The sequence below is a fragment of the Salvelinus fontinalis genome, chromosome 36 (genome assembly GCF_029448725.1).
Source record: "Salvelinus fontinalis isolate EN_2023a chromosome 36, ASM2944872v1, whole genome shotgun sequence".
Taxonomy (NCBI): domain Eukaryota; kingdom Metazoa; phylum Chordata; class Actinopteri; order Salmoniformes; family Salmonidae; genus Salvelinus; species Salvelinus fontinalis.
Genome location: NC_074700.1, coordinates 8,859,120 through 8,879,143, shown reverse-complemented (window position 1 = coordinate 8,879,143; position 20,024 = coordinate 8,859,120). Strand labels below are relative to the sequence as shown.

Below are 20,024 nucleotides of genomic sequence, written 5' to 3'. Positions count from 1 at the left end.
TTGTGCACTTGAACTGTTGAGCACAAAAAAAGCATGCCATTTGCATTGTAGACCACAAGAGGGAGCCAAAAAGCTGATAACGGTGCTTTTGTATGACAGCACCATATAGAAGCCTTTGTTTAACAAACGTTGACACAATGATATGGCCAACAGGAATCTCTAGTAAGTGGATAATATAGAAGAAATCAAAAGCAACATCTTAACCCAAGTGCTTGGGAGTAATAAGGATACAGCTGATCTACAACAGCTTCCCAGTGGGAACTTGAGAACTGTGTTCCTCTGTCATGGCTAGTCTGCCAAAGAAAAGATGAGGGCAAAGAGGCATGTTCATAATGGCGAAAACCATTCAGTTCCCAAAATACATAAACAGAGTCAAGAAGTAAATTCAATTTCTTTATTACTTTAAACAAGAAAATAGCTACAATCAGTTAATGTCATCTAAACAATAACTATGAGCGGTACAATAGCAACCACCATTAACACTTAAGGAAGTGTAGTTAACAGAGAAGTGCTAAGTCACTTAGAAATGTATTTGCCAATTGACATGCAGTTTAAAGTTTCCGGGCCTCCCAAGTGCAGCGGTCTAAAGAACTGCATCGCAGTGCAAGAGGCATCGCTACAGACCCGGGGTTCGATCCCGGGCTGTATCACAACCGGCCGTGATCGGGAGTCCCATAGGTCGGTGCACAATTGGTCCAGGTTAGGCCGTCATTGTAAATAACCATTTGTTCTTAATGTTCTTAACTGACTTGTTAAATAGAAAATAAACAAGTATAGTACTTCCCTTTTAAACATACTTTCTCTTCTCTAAAAACCCTCCTGCAGGCCACATATTTAAGCAAGAACACACCAAAATCTGGTTAAAGGAGAACATTCTAAAATATATGTAGGCGCTTTAGGGTATAAACTGTATTTTTTGTTAAAGACCTCTTGGCATTGGAGAAATGTGCTGTAGCTAGAGTTGTGTAAACAATGTCGACAGTAGCCGTCCTTGGTCCAACTCCAGATCTAACAAGATTATTATATTATGTAACAGGCTATAGTGAAAACACCTCCGGTGCCTAGTGAAGTAGGCTACTTGTTGATTAGTCTGGAACTTATAGTTGAAATATAGCCTAACTTTTGCGACATGTAGGACAAACCAAATTGGCATGCAAGCTTGTTGACAAGACAGGATAACAAGAAGCTAACTGTATGCACTGTGGAAACAGGCAATTTGTGAAACTGAGAAAATCAAGCGCTTTACTTGATTAAACTCACTGTATACATTACTGACTAGCCAACATGAAGCAATCGAACGTTACACAATCGATCTTCAACTCTTTTCAAGGCATGCTCAATACATTCTGGTGAAGGCCAACTTTCAAGTTAGCTGGTACCTAACAAGACTCCATTTTTCTTGCCAACAAGAAGCAAAAAGCACCAGTCACAACACCGCCATGTTGAGACGAGGTTCCAACGAATGTACAAAGTTAGCAATTTGGTAACTATAGTTACTAGCAAGCAATACAGACAGGGAAACAAATATTCGTGTACATAGTCAAGTATCCTATTAAATATTTGTACGTATATTGAAGATATTAACAGGAAATGTCATGAGTTGTTATCTGCTCTGACAGTGACAGACAAAACCATGGCCATAGTGGTTTGACCATGTCTACAACTCGGTTAGCTAGCCAGCCAGCTAACAGACCACGCAACATGTGGATAAATAACTAAGTCAGGTAACGTTAGTTAACAAAATTATCAAAACGAACATTAAATGCCACCCTGTATTTCCTATGAATTTACACGCCAAGTTATGCCTTTGAACAACATGGCACATAAGTGTTTGAGGTTGGCTTGTTAGTTAGCGACCCGGTCTCCCAGGAGTCCCGGTGGCCATTTTTGTTTGCCAACTAAACAACAGATTAAAGCCATCAGATGCGTCTATAATGGCATCGGTGACATTGTAGCAAATAAATTAGCGTTAAAATAATGTTTTCTAAAACAAGTTGCTAATTTGCCATCCTTAAATAGTTACCGTATCCAACTGGCGGGTTTCACTGTTTAGCTCGCTTACTCCCACAAAGGGGTAACGCTGCTAGCTGGCTGCATCTCTAGCAAGCTAACGTTTCCTACTAAGTCTTCTTAGGCTATTATCTAACTCTTGAGGATAATAAAACATTAATACTTGACTTAAAACCAACCAAATGTTAGTTTACTAGTTGATGTAACTAGTTCATAACTATACATTTTGAATTTTACATTGACTTTTGTTAGCTAACAAGACACTTCTTACCGCCAAAGCCAGGCTGTGTCACTGCGTTAAACGTGGCCTTCCAATCTCGTCCCTAATTCAGAAAAATCATCAATTTACATTACAAATTATAGCGACGTTTGCTCTAAAAACGTGTATTTCAAGCTTTCCCGTTTAAATTATGGTAAAGTATTTCACGGATATTGTAATTTAACACCGCAGGCTTTTCCCAGACTTTCCCAGTTGAAGTACTGAAAAGAACACTGATCGCTTGATACTTGAGACCGAGGATTCTTGCATAGTCCCGTAAAAACCAAAATGTTGTCATAAAATAACAGTAATTTCGACATATTCTTAAAAAAGGTCGAAAACGAACTACAATAAACTGGTTTTAAATACAAAACAAAGAACAAACTAGTTAAATATGCCTTTGATTTACGAAAGGTCGAGGTAGGCCTCATGCGCAAGCTTCTTTTTCCAGAGTCGTAGCTGATCCAGAGCGAGACGAACGAGACAAGACAGATTTTTTTTAGTTTTGCTTAGAGGGAAAAATTACGAATCGGTAAAGTTCGGCAAAGATCGGGAACAAGGCGGGTTTAACGAAAGTTATCCCAACGCGACCATATCTCTATAGACATTGGTCAATCTTTATGTACTCATGTACATTAATGTTATAATTGACCAACCACACGGCATCTTAATGAATATTAATAGAACTACAACCAAATATACATTGTAGCCCCTCCTCTGCTCTGATCTGACCAATGGTGAACATGTCAGCCAATTTAGTGCCCGCCTTATGTTTCAATTGGTTAAAGAAGAAAACGTAAGCCTCCATTGGTCATACGTCCTATGAAATGCATTATTCATGTTGTGATCCTGTGTAGCCAATTAACGTTTTACTACACAGATCCATAACCCGCCTCCTGACTGTTCAGCCCCTGCTTCGTTGAGTGTGTCAACCTGTACCAAAGTCTCCAGTCTATATAAACACGCGTTGGCCGTTTTCAAGCTCAGATGCGCTTAGAGCGCGCTGGAGTGTAGATCAGAAAAAGAAAGGGGGACAGCTGGTAGTCATAGTGGATAGGAGTAAATAGTAAATAAATAGACTCCTAAGGCAGTAAACAACGTGGGTTCTCAGGATATCGCTTTCGGAGACATTCCGGTCACCGTTGGCGGTTTGGCCAGAGTCCTGGTGACAATTTAAAGCTATTCCTTCTTACAAAAGCGGCGTGCCGAGGGAGGACGCGTCTCTTTGAATAGACAGGATGCACGGACCGCCCTCCGGCGACAGCGCATGCCCATTGCGCCTCATCAAGAGAGTGCAATTCGGCATCATCAGCCCAGATGAGCTTGTAGGTTTTGCTTTGGGGTGGGGGGATTCGTTTACTTTCTGAACGTTCTCACATTGATCTTTTACATGACTATACCTAGAATGTATCATTGATGACAATGGATGTGCTACAAAGGAAGTAGCTTACAGCTAGCCTAGCTAACGTTAGCTAGCTAAGCCATGTTGGAGCTTGAGCTAGCTAGCTAGCAACAGCATGTTGTAGGAAGTTCGACAAACTTTCAGCACACAGTATTTTCCATCTGAGCTAAACCATATGTCATGAATCAATCTCCCTTTATATTTTTTAAATACATGTAAACAAATACATTTAGCTACTTTTATTGAACTTGGATATTTTGTTCTGTTCCCAGAAAGTTACATTCACAAACACTAGATGTTCCCTCTTGTTGTAATCTATATGTGGTATATCATAATAAAAGGTAACGTCATTAAAGTCAAAGCTATGCATGTTTTCTTTACGTTATGTTTTATTATTAGTTTAGAATAATAATGGTTTCTTGGCAATAGAATACATTGTTTACATAATCCTCTAGTCAATTTTCTCACCTCAATTGATTTTATCCAATTAGTTGGACCTCAATTGATTTGTCAAGAGTATCAATACTGGTTTGGAAATGCAACTTTGATCAAAGTGTACCACTGCTCTTATTGAGTAGTAGGTACGGCTGTCATATCTTGATTCAATCACTGATTTTGCAGGGGTTATTTGTTTTGAAATAGTTTCAGGTGACCTTAAGTTGGTTTGAGAAGTATGTAAGCCATTTTCCAATGTCTGTGAACTTGTGACTACTTTACTGTTCTATGTGTATTTACTTAGGCTGTTCATTTTTTGGTACTGGGTTTGATGTTGACCATGGTTCTCCCTCTAGAAACGGATGTCTGTCACAGAAGGGGGAATCAAGTATCCCGAGACCACAGAAGGAGGGCGTCCCAAACTCGGTGGGCTGATGGACCCCAGACAAGGGGTCATCGAACGATCCGGAAGGTGTCAAACATGTGCAGGTACAGGAAGTTACCAGGATGTTGTTGTGATTTTGTGGTTAGGTCACCACTACTGTGCTGGAATGTCGTAAAAAAACAACATTGTTTTCGCTGTTCAGGTAACATGACAGAATGCCCAGGCCACTTCGGCCACATAGAGCTGGCGAAGCCTGTGTTCCACGTGGGCTTTGTCAACAAGATCATGAAGGTCCTCCGGTGTGTCTGCTACTCCTGCTCCAAGCTGCTGGTTGACACGGTCCGTAACCCTCCATTCCTTCCTCACACTACCGCTACACAACCTATATGTAACATGTACCAATCTGCTCCCAATCTGCTCCCGTATTCAATACTCACAACATGGCACACTCCAGACAAAAAACAATACCCCTACTTCCACGCCGCACAGCATACACAGAATATTTAACACTGCATATACTCCTGATATATCTAATTGATTTTTATCCGATGGGTATAAGAATTATGGATCAAGGCATACTGATGATTACATGTTAGTCCTTACATGGAATTATATTACACATATTCCATTGTCTTGTTGATGTGATGGGGCGTGTTCAGCAGGACGAACCGCTTTGAAACGTTCAGATATAAATATGCTATGTAGAACGAACATGCATCTCTGACATGTAGAATAAGGAATCACGTCGGCTCTATTTGTGGTATTTCTATCTGTAATGTTAAAGAATGGCCCTGGTGTCTCCTTCCTTCTAGAATAATCCAAAGATCAAAGACATCCTGCAGAAGTCCAAGGGGCAGCCCAGGAAGCGTTTGACCCACGTGTATGACTTGTGTAAAGGCAAGAACATCTGCGAGGGCGGAGAGGAGATGGATAACAAGTTTGGAGTGGAGCACGACAGTGAGGACATAACTAAGGAAAAGGTACTGTCAGCGGGGACGCTTGTCATTTGTAGGCCATCAATACTTAAACGCATTTTTATTTTCTTTGTGTGCTCTCATCTCGCATAACATCTTTTATTTCCTCATGGTCCTCTTGTAACACACACTCTCCTTCACTCTCCCAGGGCCATGGTGGCTGCGGGCGCTACCAGCCGCGTATCCGCCGGTCGGGCCTGGAGCTGTACGCTGAGTGGAAGCATGTGAACGAGGACTCGCAGGAGAAGAAGATCCTGCTGAGCCCCGAGCGTGTCTACGAGATCTTCAAACGCATCTCGGACGAGGAGGACGTCATCCTGGGCCTTGATCCCAAGTTCTCCCGGCCCGAGTGGATGATTGTCACGGTACTCCCTGTGCCGCCGCTAGCTGTTCGGCCCGCCGTTGTCATGCAAGGCTCCGCCCGTAACCAGGTGAGGAAGAATGACTAACTGTTGAAGAGTTTTCACCGAAATGTAAAGAATTGAAGGGGGTTCGGTGACTTTCGAGTCATTTTGCCTGCCGCTGTTGAGATTGTTCAACTCGTTTGTTTTACCATCGTCGTTTAACCGCGTCGTGTCCTTTTTCCTGTCACCCAGGACGACTTGACACACAAGCTGGCCGACATAGTCAAGATCAACAACCAGCTGCGGCGGAACGAGCAGAGCGGCGCGGCGGCCCACGTCATTGCTGAGGACGTGAAGCTGCTGCAGTTCCACGTGGCCACCATGGTGGACAACGAGCTGCCAGGCCTGCCCAGGGTACGCACAGTAGCAGTGACGCTTGAGGGCACCAATTGGCACAACATTACTGTACTTCTTACCCATGCCAATGTAGATTGTTACGATAGAGATGTACTCTTACGGTCTTTGTTTGAATTGAATACTGTCAAAATACATTAAAGTAAGACTAAAGAATACTATTAAAAGTGCTCTTGTGTTAGACCCATAAGACCACCTATTCAACCCATAATAACTGGGTTTATTTAATTTTCAATGATTGCTGATAGTTGTGAAGGATCGTCAGCTCTGTTCTGAATCTGCTTGTGCTGATATTGAACTTTCTCTTAACTCCCAGGCAATGCAAAAATCGGGCCGCCCGCTCAAATCCTTAAAACAGCGTCTGAAGGGGAAGGAGGGACGAGTCCGAGGTAACCTGATGGGGAAACGTGTGGACTTCTCCGCCCGAACCGTCATCACCCCCGACCCCAACCTGCAGATCGACCAAGTGGGGGTCCCGCGCTCAATCGCCGCCAACATGACTTTCCCAGAAATCGTCACACCCTTTAACATTGACAGGTACGGCAGAGAGACTAAACCAATTGTTTACTGTTTAAACTGACAGTGTATTGGTTCTAATGTTGACGGTCCTATATGTCACCAGGTTACAGGAGCTGGTGCGCAGAGGCAACAGCCAGTATCCAGGAGCCAAATATATCATCCGAGACAACGGGGACAGAATCGACCTGCGGTTCCACCCCAAACCAAGTGACCTTCACCTCCAGATCGGCTACAAGGTGACCCTCAAAAGACAAGATGGTCGTCATTTATTTGTGGAATGTTTACCGAGTGACTTGGACTTGATGTAATGCAATGTCACTTTTATGAACTCATTTTTGTCTCCATCAGGTGGAAAGACATATGTGCGACGGTGACATCATCATCTTCAACAGACAGCCCACTTTACATAAAATGTCTATGATGGGGCACAGAGTCCGAATCCTTCCCTGGTCCACCTTCCGAATGAACCTCAGGTACATCTATCAAGTCTTGAATTATCCCTTCAAGTCTGTCAGACTGGCCCAGTTGCAGACTACACCCAGATACCTGAGAAGGTGTTTGTTGGCGTAAACACTGACAGGAATGTTGGGTAGAGAGTTGATACAGAACAAATATCATTTCAGGATTGGGACTAGTGCTCGTATAGTATCGGATGATTTCTTGGCTCAATTTTCCCGAAAAAAAATTAAAAGCAAATGCGAACACATTGCACACATTGACCACATGACATAACGGATCCAGGACGGTGACATTAACCACTCTGCCCCTGTTCTACAGTGTAACCACTCCGTACAATGCTGACTTTGATGGGGATGAGATGAACCTGCATCTCCCTCAGTCCCTGGAAACGAGAGCTGAGATCCAGGAGCTTGCCATGGTGCCTCGTATGATCGTCACCCCCCAGTCCAACAGGCCCGTCATGGGCATCGTGCAGGACACACTCACCGCCGTGCGCAAGTTCACCAAAAGGGACGTCTTCCTAGAGCGGGTAAGGAGGGGAACGTTTTTAAAGGGATAGATCAGCCCCAAACACACGTCTTTCCTCCACTTATTCGCTAATATGATCTGTCCCTCAGGGTGATGTGATGAACCTCCTGATGTTCCTGTCCACTTGGGACGGCAAGGTGCCCCAGCCAGCCATCCTGAAGCCCCGCCCACTCTGGACTGGCAAGCAGATCTTCAGCCTTATCATCCCGGGCCACATCAACGCCATCCGAACACACAGCACCCACCCAGACGAGGAGGACAGTGGGCCCTACAAGCACATTTCTCCTGGGGACACCAAGGTAGGAACACCGAACACTAAACTGGCGAGACACCATGAGATTCTCAAGTGACAAGGAGGATTTGTATAACAAATGTTGCGGTGTGTGCGGAATACAGGCTTTTATTGTGTACGTTCTTTAGTTTCGTTGTGGTTTATAAGTCCCCATCTTAGAATGCTATCAATTTACCACAAATGTGTAAAAAGGTAGCCATTTTGTGCCAGAACGCTAGCCACACCTAACACAGAACCATGAATGGATCCTAACCCAATGTGCGTAAAATACTATTATCTAATGTCCTGTCTGTTTCCCCAGGTGATAGTGGAGAACGGGGAGCTGATCATGGGCATCCTGTGTAAGAAGTCACTGGGTACCTCTGCTGGCTCCCTGGTCCACATCTGTTTCCTGGAGATGGGCCACGACGTCACCCGCCTCTTCTACTCCAACATCCAGACGGTGGTCAACAACTGGCTGCTCATTGAGGGTAAGGACCTGGGCTGAGTGGGCACTGGGAAGAGGGCGTCAGTGGGTACAAGGCAACTCCTTTGAAATCCACTTGAAGTCATAAATTAATCGGTTCTATTTTGGGGTTATGGGTTAAATTCCTCTAAATGCAGATATTTTAGTCACTGTTACCCGTTTTTCCTTAATATTCATATTTTCTCTCTGTAGGTGCCTCTATCGGTATTGGTGACTCCATTGCTGATGCAAAGACATACCTGGACATCCAGAACACCATCAAGAAGGCCAAACAGGATGTAATAGAGGTAAGTCCCTTCTCTCATGGTGACTCTAAAATATACCTTCACACTTCCAGAATATTCCTTCAAAATAAATCTTGTATTCACAGTGGGGACATCCTCTGGAAATTCCTTTTGAGATAATATAGAATGGAATAAAAGATGTGAGCCCCTCTGTCTCGAACTCCCTTAATTTTCTTCCTGTATTCCTCTTCAGGTCATTGAGAAGGCTCACAACAACGAGTTGGAGCCCACCCCTGGCAACACGCTGAGGCAGACCTTCGAGAACCAGGTGAATCGCATCCTCAACGACGCCCGTGACAAAACCGGTTCCTCCGCCCAGAAGTCCCTGTCTGAGTACAACAACTTCAAGTCTATGGTGGTGGCCGGCTCCAAAGGCTCCAAGATTAACATCTCTCAGGTACGACCAGGGATCCAAAAAATATATATAAAAAAATAAACGATTTTTCCCCCCCTGTTACAAGTGTTTTAAAACACTACACTACGGGCTTCGATTTACACCCCTTAACCTCACACACTTTTTCTTTCTCTACCATCTGTCTCTCCCTTTCTCTGGCCCTCAGGTTATTGCGGTGGTGGGGCAGCAGAACGTGGAGGGTAAGCGTATCCCCTTCGGCTTCAAGCACCGAACGCTCCCCCACTTCATCAAGGATGATTACGGCCCCGAGAGCAGAGGCTTCGTGGAGAACTCGTACCTGGCCGGCCTCACGCCCACAGAGTTCTTCTTCCACGCCATGGGAGGCAGGGAGGGGCTTATCGACACGGCTGTGAAGACCGCCGAGACCGGTGAGTGAAGGGGGGAAGCAAGAGTTTCTTTTTATTAAGGATCCCCATTAGCTGTTGTGAAAGCAGCAGCTACTCTTCCTGGGGTCCACACAACATGAAACATGACATAAAACAGAACATTAATTGACAAGAACAGCTCAAGGACTACATACATTTTAAAATAAGATCCTATACTGACGAAACATACTGAAGGTATGGGGGGAAGATGTTGGGGACAGTGACTGGTGATTGAAGGGGGAGAGGCAAGGGGTAGAGGTTAGGGTCAGGCTATAAGCTGATTAGAAGCACTTGTTAATGAAGGGGTGACTGTTACGACCCTTGCACGATTAGGGAGAGGAGACGCATGACCGCAATGATAGTTCAGTAGGTAGATGGATTTTCCCCCAGGTTTAAATACTCTTCTAACCTCAGTCCTTATCTGATGTCCTTCAGGTTACATCCAGCGTCGTCTGATCAAGTCCATGGAGTCTGTGATGGTGAAGTACGACGCCACGGTGAGGAACTCTATCAACCAGGTGGTGCAGCTGCGCTACGGAGAGGACGGCCTGGCCGGGGAGGCTGTGGAGTTCCAGAACATGGCCACGCTCAAGCCCTCCAACAAGGCCTTCGAGAAGAAGTGAGTGGTGAAGGGGAGTGGAGAGAGAGAAAGGGGCGGGGAAGTACAATGATGGCTAGAGTTGTGGATAAGGGTACTAGATTCGTTGGAGCTGTCGGACCAATTCCCAAAGCTGGTCACTGTCACGCCAACGACCATATGAGTTGGCTATATAGGAAAAACTGATCTGACACCAGGCTTGTGCACTCATTGAGGTCTATGAAAGTGTTTAATGACGTATTCCATCTTAGTCATTCGATGATTGTTTGTACTAGTTTAAAAAAAAAAACTAGTACAAGCTTTCCTCTCCTATTGGTTGACCGTGTGACATTGGATATCATAGACTTCACCTCTCCACGACCTTAATCACCCATGCCCTAATGCTAAACCCTCTGTCTAGTCACTACTATTTGATGGTCTTAAAAACATCAGCTCACTGTCCACGGTCAACTGGCTTAACTCTCTACTGTCTGTCTTATCTCATCCTTCCCTAATCCACCCTCGGGCTACTAGGTTCAGATTTGACTGCACCAACGAGCGGGCTCTGAGGCGGACCCTGCAGGAGGACGTGGTGAAGGATGTGATGACCAACGCCCAGGTGCAGAGTGCCCTGGAGAGGGAGTATGAGAAGATGAAGGATGACCGGGAGATTCTGAGGGCCATCTTCCCCACTGGGGACAGTAAGGTGAGGGCGAGAGAGAGACAAACACACTAGCGCAGGGGTCTCCAACAGGTAAATCACAAGCCTTAGAGGCACAGTGCAGCTGTTATTCTTCTCATCAAATAATTATGGTTGATTTCAATCAACGGTCACATTTTTGACTACACTGTCTTTAAGCATTGACATGGACAGAACATCTATTTTGAATATTTTTTTCTCAACGTTTCATTGTAATATTGAGACGTGGGGGGGGGGGTAAAACAAGAAAAATGAATTAACACAGTTCTGGACACCCTTGCACTAGCGTATGTGTACACATCCTGGCTCATTCGCACACAGGCATATCTGTGCATACACATGGCGTACATCTCCAGGTTCTCCACGCGCACACATGCGTAACTCATTCACTTCTATGTACTCCCAGGAACTCTCGCACACGTCACCACTGCTAGCATATCCCACTGATTCAGACCAATGCAACGGGGATGTCCAACACTAAAGGCGTTATGTCCCTGCTCCCCACTAGGTGGTGCTGCCCTGCAACCTGGCCAGGATGATCTGGAACGCCCAGAAGATCTTCAGGATCAACCCCCGCACCCCCACAGACCTCAACCCCCTACGAGTCGTACAGGGTAGGTATCTACCACACTCGTACACTTTGCAGCCACCATTGACTCATATTTGAAGAGACCCCCTAAAGATGTGCCATATCGTCTTGAGTTTTAAAAGGTTGATTACACTTTTTAGTGTAAACTGCATCTCTAGCTACGAAAGACAAGAATTTGCAACACTTTTTGTTCAGTAACCAAGTAAATCGCGTTGACATTTCTGCAGTCTTGGTACCAAATCAAAATCTCTCGAAGCAATTTTCTCTGGACCACTAGCCAGGCTAAATCGCATATAAAATGACACATATGACCTTCTTAAACGTCTCCCTGCTCTTGTCTGCACGCCGCAGGTGTCCAGGAGCTGAGTACGAAGTTGGTGATTGTGAACGGCGAGGACCACCTGAGCAGACAGGCCCAGCAGAACGCCACGCTGCTCTTCAACATCCACCTGCGCTCCACGTTGAGCTCCCGACGCATGACAGACGAGTTCAGACTGAGCACCGAGGCCTACGACTGGCTGCTGGGGGAGATTGAGTCCAAGTTCAACCAATCCATCGTGAGTTGACTCTTTCGCTCTTTCACACACACACACAGTGTGCTGGGAGAGGTTGAAAGGGGGAGATCGAGTGTCAACACTTAAACTGATTGTTATGAACTAAAGAGATGGGATTAGATGTACATGGACAGTGTAGAAAACGAAGCCTAGAGCATGATCTAGGATATTTTTTACAGCATTATTTAGGAAAGAATCCATGCATGGCTTTTCCATCATTACACTAATCTAATTCCATAATTTTTATCTGAACACTTCTTCTCCATCCTCTAGGCCCATCCGGGCGAGATGGTGGGGGCGTTAGCTGCCCAGTCGCTGGGAGAGCCCGCCACCCAGATGACCCTGAACACCTTCCATTACGCCGGCGTGTCGGCCAAGAACGTCACCCTGGGCGTGCCGCGTCTCAAGGAGTTGATCAACATCTCCAAGCGGCCCAAGACCCCGTCCCTCACCGTGTTCCTGCTGGGCCAGGCGGCCCGCGACGCCGAGAGGGCCAAGGATATCCTCTGTCGCCTGGAACACACTACCCTCAGAAAGGTGAACAGTGGAGAATATGTGATATGGGGGGGTGGCTAAACACGTGGGTGGCATAGACAGGCTATTTGAAGGTTTCCACAGTTAATAGCGTTACATCCTTGAAGGCAGTTCCTCATCAGTGGTTTGTCAGACCGACATTTATTTCTCGAGCCTTGTTTTATTTTAAGAAATTATTAAATGTTATTAATAAATAAAGTTATTACAATATCTGCTTTTATAGGTTGCATACTGATTTTTACGATAATTAACCAGCCATCCTCCCTCCCAGGTGACGGCCAACACGGCCATCTACTACGACCCTAACCCCCAGAGTACGGTGGTGACGGAGGACCAGGAGTGGGTCAATGTCTACTATGAGATGCCCGACTTCGACGTGACCCGCATCTCACCCTGGCTGCTCCGCATTGAGCTTGACCGCAAACACATGACTGACCGCAAGCTGACCATGGAGCAGATCGCTGAGAAGATCAATGCAGGTGGGGATGCACACAGACACACGCACACTTCCAATACATGATTTGGATATATAATGAAGCATTCTGGTAAAAAGGACCCACACGCTCCTTATTGCTAAATGCGACCTCTCTCCCTGAAGGTTTCGGAGACGACCTGAACTGTATCTTCAATGACGACAACGCCGAGAAGCTGGTTCTGCGAATCCGCATCATGAACAGCGACGAAAACAAATTCCACGAGGACGAGGAGGTGGTGGACAAGATGGACGACGACGTGTTCCTGAGGTGCATCGAATCCAACATGCTGACGGACATGACGCTGCAGGGCATCGAGCAGATCAGCAAGGTAACGGAGGGGGTCACACAAACACCTACTTTGTTGCTTTTTTAAAAACTGCGCCGTGGCACCGTTTTAACATCTCCGCACCCAATCGTCTTCGATATCTCATACGAACTGATTGACCTAAACAACATGGCAGAAACCTACCCGGATCATTAACCCATCAGCTATTGATCTATAGTACTTCCCCTGTCTCCTCTCCCCTAGGTGTACATGCACTTGCCCCAGACTGACAACAAGAAGAAGATCATCATTACGGAGGAGGGAGAGTTCAAGGCCCTGCAAGAGTGGATCCTGGAGACAGACGGCGTAGGACTGATGAGGGTCCTCAGCGAGAAGGACGTGGACCCCGTCAGAACCACCTCCAACGACATCGTAGAGATCTTCACGGTACGGTTAGGTACCATAGTTGGATAGCTACGCAAGTTATGATAGTAACCGATCGATTATAATTGTACCGATTAGACTACGGTCACCGATGGTTACAAATGGCTGTGATAGTTACAATAGCTAGCTACAGTAGTTTTTGTAGTTACTATTGTAACTATTGTAGTTACCTATTATTGTAGTTAACTATTGTAGTTACCGACGGTTACGACTGATTTAAAAAATATATATATGATTTCTGATTTGTATTGTCTGTCGTAAGGGACCAGTTTAAATGTCCGTTACAATTTTATATTCACAAAAGCACTCTTTGGGAGTTAAACAAGGAATTCCAACTCGACATTGTTAAACCTATTCATCTCTACTTTACTGCTGAACCTGAGAAGTACATGAATAACAGCATAGCCAAAACATGTCAGGATATCATTACTCACTCCGGTCCCCTCCTTTCTAGGTGCTGGGTATCGAGGCTGTGCGCAAGGCTCTGGAGAGGGAGTTGAACCACGTCATCTCCTTTGACGGTTCCTACGTCAACTACCGCCACTTGTCGTTGCTTTGCGACACCATGACGTGCCGCGGTCACCTGATGGCCATCACGCGTCACGGCATCAACAGACAGGACACGGGACCCCTCATGAAGTGCTCCTTTGAGGAGACTGTGAGTGTTCGGACAGGGGAAAGTGGAGGGAGGGAAGGGGACGATGGGACTTGGTGGTTTTGTGGTCCATTGTGTTAGCAGGTCGTACTTACCATTTTACGACAGTCGTCAGTTGGCTCTTCCACTAGCTACAGAATCCATAAAGCTACTTCATAGGAGCATTCTAGTTACCAACCTTGACTAGACCAACACGTCTCTGATGACAAAGCAACTTTAAAAAAAATAAAAAGTTATCTCAATGAAACGAATCAGTATAAACAAAAGTTAAACAATGAAATTAAAATGATAGTGTAGATCAGTCAGCACCCTGTATACTCCACCACTCACTGTCAATATCCTCCCTGTCCCAGGTGGATGTGCTGATGGAGGCGTCGTCCCACGGGGAGAGTGACCCCATGAAGGGTGTGTCTGAGAACATCATGCTGGGCCAGCTGGCCCCCTGCGGGACGGGCTGCTTCGACCTGCTGCTGGATGCTGAGAAGTGCAAATACGGCATGGAGATCCCAACCAACATCCCTGGCATTAGCGTGGCTGGACGTGAGTTGCCGAGAATATAATGGAGAAATTGTTTTCCGCACAGCGTGACTTTAAACGTAATTGTTCACGCAATGTGGCTGTTCCCATCACCATATCAACTCCCAAGGTTTGAATTCAGACAGATGTGAAGTCAGAAATGGTCTGGTGTAGACCAATTTGTCTACGATTACATTCTGAGTGTAACTATGTTGGAAAAAGCCTACGTTCTATGCAAAATATATACACAAAGTATCCAGACTTTTAGATAATGAGATGTCGGTACTTCTCTATTTCCTCTTTTTAGCCACCGGAATGTTCTTTGGCTCTGCGCCCAGTCCCATGAGTGGCATGTCTCCAGCCATGACCCCCTGGAACACTGGAGCCACCCCCGCCTACGGTGCCTGGTCCCCCAGCATCGGTAAGCCCCAAACTGGGTTGACTTTGACAATATTCTGGTAGTACAGCGTATTCCATACCACCTTCTACTGTACTGTTCCATTAACTCTGACTCTTTGACGTACAGGCAGCGGGATGACCCCTGGAGCTGCAGGCTTTTCTCCCAGCGCAGCGTCCGACGCCAGTGGCTTCTCTCCGGGCTACTCCCCGGCCTGGTCCCCTACCCCTGGATCTCCTGGGTCCCCTGGACCAGCCAGCCCCTATATCCCCTCTCCAGGTTAGTCACCATACAAAATATCCAGTTTGGTTTGAAATATCAACTGACACAGGACCTTTTTGGAATGAATTAATGAATGAGTTCCTTGTTTACTTTTCCAGGGGGTGCCATGTCTCCCAACTACTCCCCCACCTCCCCGGCCTACGAGCCCCGCTCTCCTGGGGGATATACCCCGCAAAGCCCGGGCTACTCCCCAACGTCCCCCTCCTACTCCCCCACCTCCCCCTCTTACTCCCCCACCAGCCCCAACTACAGCCCCACCTCACCCTCCTATTCACCCACCTCCCCCAGCTACTCCCCGACCTCCCCCTCATACTCCCCTACGTCCCCCAGTTACTCTCCTACCTCCCCATCTTACTCACCCACCTCACCCTCTTACTCCCCCACATCTCCCTCCTACTCCCCTACCTCCCCCAGCTACAGCCCCACGTCTCCAAGCTACAGCCCCACATCGCCTAGCTACTCCCCCACCTCACCCTCTTACTCTCCCACCTCCCCCTCCTATTCACCCACTTCACCCTCCTACTCCCCTACCTCCCCCTCCTATTCCCCTACCTCCCCCTCTTACTCCCCCACCTCTCCAAGCTACAGCCCCTCTTCACCCAACTACACCCCAACATCGCCCAGTTACTCTCCCACCTCCCCCTCTTACTCTCCCACCTCCCCCTCCTACTCCCCCACCTCCCCCAATTACACCCCCACCAGCCCCAACTACTCCCCCACCTCCCCCTCTTATTCTCCCACCTCTCCATCCTACTCTCCCTCTAGCCCGCGCTTCACCCCCCAGTCTCCCAACTACACCCCCAGCTCTCCCTCCTACAGCCCCAGCTCTCCTTCCTACTCACCCACCTCCCCCAAATACACACCTACGTCCCCCTCTTACTCGCCCAGCTCTCCAGAGTACACCCCCACCTCCCCCAAATACTCCCCCACCTCGCCCAAGTACTCCCCGACCTCTCCCAAATACTCACCCACCTCCCCGACTTACTCCCCGACGACCCCCAAGTACAGCCCCACCTCGCCCACCTACTCCCCCACCTCGCCCACCTACACCCCCACCAGCCCCAAGTACTCCCCCACCTCCCCAACATATTCCCCAACCTCACCCAAATACTCTCCCACCTCCCCCACCTACTCGCCCACTAGCCCCAAAGGGTCCACCTACAGCCCCCTGTCTCCGGGCTACAGCAACCCCTCGCCCAGCTTCACCCTCACCAGCCCGGCCATCAGCCCAGATGACAGTGACGAGGAGAACAACTGAGGGAGCCAGGAGGAAGAGAGGGGGCTGAGGAGCCTCTCCCTGCCCTACTCAAAGCCCCTGGACTGGGGCTGTAATACTGAAGGATAGCCCCTCTGCTGGTAGTGCCGGTGGTGTGGCCTGGAGAGTCATGACAAAGAAAAACCCTGGGGGTCCCACTTGTGAATTTCTTTTATTTTGGGGACCCTCCCTCAGACCACTGTACCCCAGCCTCTTCCATCTCGGGGGAGGGCCCCCTAAAATATTTACTACTATGTATTTGATAGACTTGAACTGTTTAGCAAGGGGAAAAGGCTGCCTTTTGAACTACACGTTTTGTTTTTTAATGTTCACGCGGGTGTTGAAGCAGAGTTAAGAACTTAGGAGAAAGCAGAGGAAGAGCGATGTGGTTACCACATTGACAAAAACGTCCCTCTTTTCGCACCCACCCCCCTGTTTACCTGCACCCAGTCTTTCTCTCTGACCTCTTCAGTGTTGGATGTGTAGTTGTACGGGGGAGCTCGAGTATTGCCAAAAGCCTTTGAAAAGCTACCAGTGGAATGTATTTATCTCCTTAAAAAGCTTTTAAGCTTCCCCAAAAAAAAGAGAACCTAGAGGACTTGAGCTGATTCTTTATTGCATATTTTACTAAAACGTACATAATCTTTAGTAGATTTTTTTCTAAATGTAAAGGTGTTGCTGCCAGTTTTGGTTGGAAGGAAGAAGTTGAGCGGATTTTTTTTTTTATATCAGAAGACAGGCCAGAGTTGAAGGAGATGAGTTGACCGGAATTGGATTGAACAGAATTGAAACACTATTACTAATCTGCAGTTCAGAACAGTGGAATTCAAGTAGTACTAGAGTGGGTTGCCTGAATACTGCAGGTGAAAAGGAGTAGTTGTATTCCTTGCAGCGCTTAGTACAGGGCTGCAAATTAAGATCGCCTAGGACGGGAGAGGGTCAGGTCATAGATGCTGAGAGAGAGACTGGTGTACAGGGCAAAATATGCTTTCCGTGGAGATGTCATTGCCATTTTTGTAACACCTCCACGACGTTCCATATAACCCTTTCTCCCCTCAACCATCCCCCACCTAAAGTCATGCCTGAAAGATGTTAAAACACCCACCAGCATCCCTGTACCCTTCACCGTTAGATGAGTTGTGTACAACAGCAAAAAGCAGATTTTTTTTTTTTTTCAGCAAACCACTTTTTTAAAACACTGGTAAAATTGGGTTTATGGAAGACTTAGTAATAATATCTGACAATTATCATTCTGTTTTAAGAGAGAATGGAGTGTTTCTGGGTGGATGGGGGATACTAGTTGTTTGGCGTCGCTGCTTTTGTCATTGTTTATGCATGAGTAGCAACCTGTTAATACATTTTAATCTTCCCGTTTTAAGTTGAAGATCTCTTATTTGAAATCCCTCCCACCTTAAAATAATACTTGTTCCATAATTCTAATTAGCAAATGTAAATGAGTTCTCTACTTTGTTTGGACTCGCTCATAAAATGTATTTAAGAGGGAAAAATACTACTATTCGTCTGTGTGAATAAGAATGGAGAAATTTAGATTCAATTGTTTTGTTTTTCTATTTCCTGTTTTTTGTTGCTTCTGGTGACTTTGTAAGAGCTGTTTGCAAAGAGGGTCTGTGTTCAGGTACTTTGGATGAAGGGGCACGGGACGGAGGGGAGTAAGTTAAGTTTCCCCGTTATCTCTTTTCCATTCTGTTTCCCAATGGCTTTGTTAAGTTTCTGCCATTCCGGCTCGAAGTTGGGCCAAGATGGCCACCGCATTCTCATTTAAAGGGGAAATCAGCAGTTGCTACCTCCATTTTTGGATACATAAATTGATATATACCCATTGATTCTTGAAGAATATAACTTAAAAATAAATTCTGCGTTTGCTAAGTTCAACTGTCGTACCCCATCAGAACCCAAAATATAAAACTTAACATTGTAAACATACACTCTATAGCCTTAACATGATTAGAACTAATTTTGGTGGTCAGTCCTTGCATCCATTTCTGTCTTTGAATTTGAGTGGTTACGTTTCTCCAGCCCCATCCCCCAGCTTTTTACCGAAACGGTGGTGGGGAGGACGCTTTGTTTCAACTGCTGATTGCTGCTTTAAGATGTAAAAAGGAAAATGTTGCATGCAGTCCATTTGTGACTCTTCATAGTCTACTGTAAATGTTACTGCTAAGTGGCTATACTACGGTTCAGGCAGAAAATTCTAAGTTCAGGTTGACAAGACAGGTTCATGTTTAGTGTTTGTCAGTTACGCTCTTGGACACTGGAGGGCGACTTAAACCCTCGTTTGGGTTAACAAACCTCTCGAAGTTTCAGTTCAGTCATTTTAAGAGACCAGACATTTCAGAGCACTTTTGGCCTCTAACCCTCTACCCACTACATTAGTGTGACAGTGAATCCTTGAAGATTATGAAACCCGCCAAGCATAGACACACTTTGCATTTACTTCCAGGTGCTCTTACACTTTACTAGGCCTAGTTTGATGAAGGTGATGAGTGTTTGATTCTCGTGCCTGTTTGATTATGGAACACGGATACTCCATCCATGCAATACGACAAGTTTCCCCCCCCCCCCCCCCCCCCCGACTTTTGATTGGACTAGCTGGGTCTCCTCCCTCCCCTTGTTCATCCACAAGTGATCCTGATTGTTTTTGAAATTGGTGTTTGTCCTTTTTCTACTAGTGTACGTACCTGTGATTGGGAATCTCGTGGGGTGGGGGGGGGGGGGGGATTCTATCCCTGTAGAATTCCATGATGGGACTGGAACTTGGATGTGTTCTGAATTTGTCACGATTTTTATCCGGTTCGCGGTCGGGAACGTGTTTGGTACAACTTGCCCTGTCTACCAAATGTGTTTTCAACAGAAGTGATTTTGAATTGACTGGACTGTACCACCTGCAATGAATACAAGTGTTGGCAATGCACTGTTGAAATTCATGCAGTTGGTCTCTTCCATCATCGCCTCATGACATGGTGACTTTGTCTACTACCACCATATCCCATTGATTTACCTGTGTGGTCCAGTCAATTCAACATACCAGGACTCCCATGTGTGCGTCAAAAGAGGGTTTTCTTGAGTTGTATGACTGGGCAGCGTGTCTTGGGAGTCAGAATGTTTAAATTAAAAACTAATTTCCACTGTATAGATATCAATCCAATATCTCATTCTCTGTATCTTTTGTTTTTTTTTGACTTGAGAAAAAAATAAAAGTTTTACTACA

The 20,024-nt window shown here is 46.1% G+C and overlaps 1 protein-coding gene across 1 annotated transcript; it reads left to right on the top strand.

Annotated features, from left to right (window-relative positions):
- The first annotated feature begins 3,266 nt into the window (after positions 1-3,266).
- On the top strand, positions 3,267-20,024 carry LOC129835178 (DNA-directed RNA polymerase II subunit RPB1). The gene is made up of 28 exons (XM_055900615.1): positions 3,267-3,594; positions 4,463-4,595; positions 4,694-4,830; positions 5,304-5,471; positions 5,615-5,896; positions 6,062-6,223; positions 6,540-6,760; positions 6,846-6,978; positions 7,091-7,215; positions 7,520-7,730; positions 7,819-8,028; positions 8,323-8,491; positions 8,680-8,774; positions 8,965-9,168; positions 9,332-9,554; positions 9,987-10,170; positions 10,663-10,834; positions 11,337-11,442; positions 11,769-11,974; positions 12,245-12,508; positions 12,777-12,984; positions 13,104-13,309; positions 13,511-13,693; positions 14,145-14,348; positions 14,699-14,885; positions 15,169-15,282; positions 15,388-15,537; positions 15,639-20,024. The coding sequence occupies exons 1-28, from the start codon at positions 3,508-3,510 to the stop codon at positions 16,796-16,798; spliced, it is 5,904 nt and encodes a 1,967-aa protein (XP_055756590.1). The 5' UTR covers positions 3,267-3,507; the 3' UTR covers positions 16,799-20,024.

Bases quoted from the DNA above. Each gene is read 5' to 3' on its own strand.
- LOC129835178 (XM_055900615.1), top strand. From the start codon at position 3,508: ATGCACGGACCGCCCTCCGGCGACAGCGCATGCCCATTGCGCCTCATC. The intron at 10,835-11,336 runs GTGAGGGCGAGA...GCTCCCCACTAG, and splicing joins TCCCCACTGGGGACAGTAAG to GTGGTGCTGCCCTGCAACCT. The intron at 11,443-11,768 runs GTAGGTATCTAC...TGCACGCCGCAG, and splicing joins CCCCCTACGAGTCGTACAGG to GTGTCCAGGAGCTGAGTACG.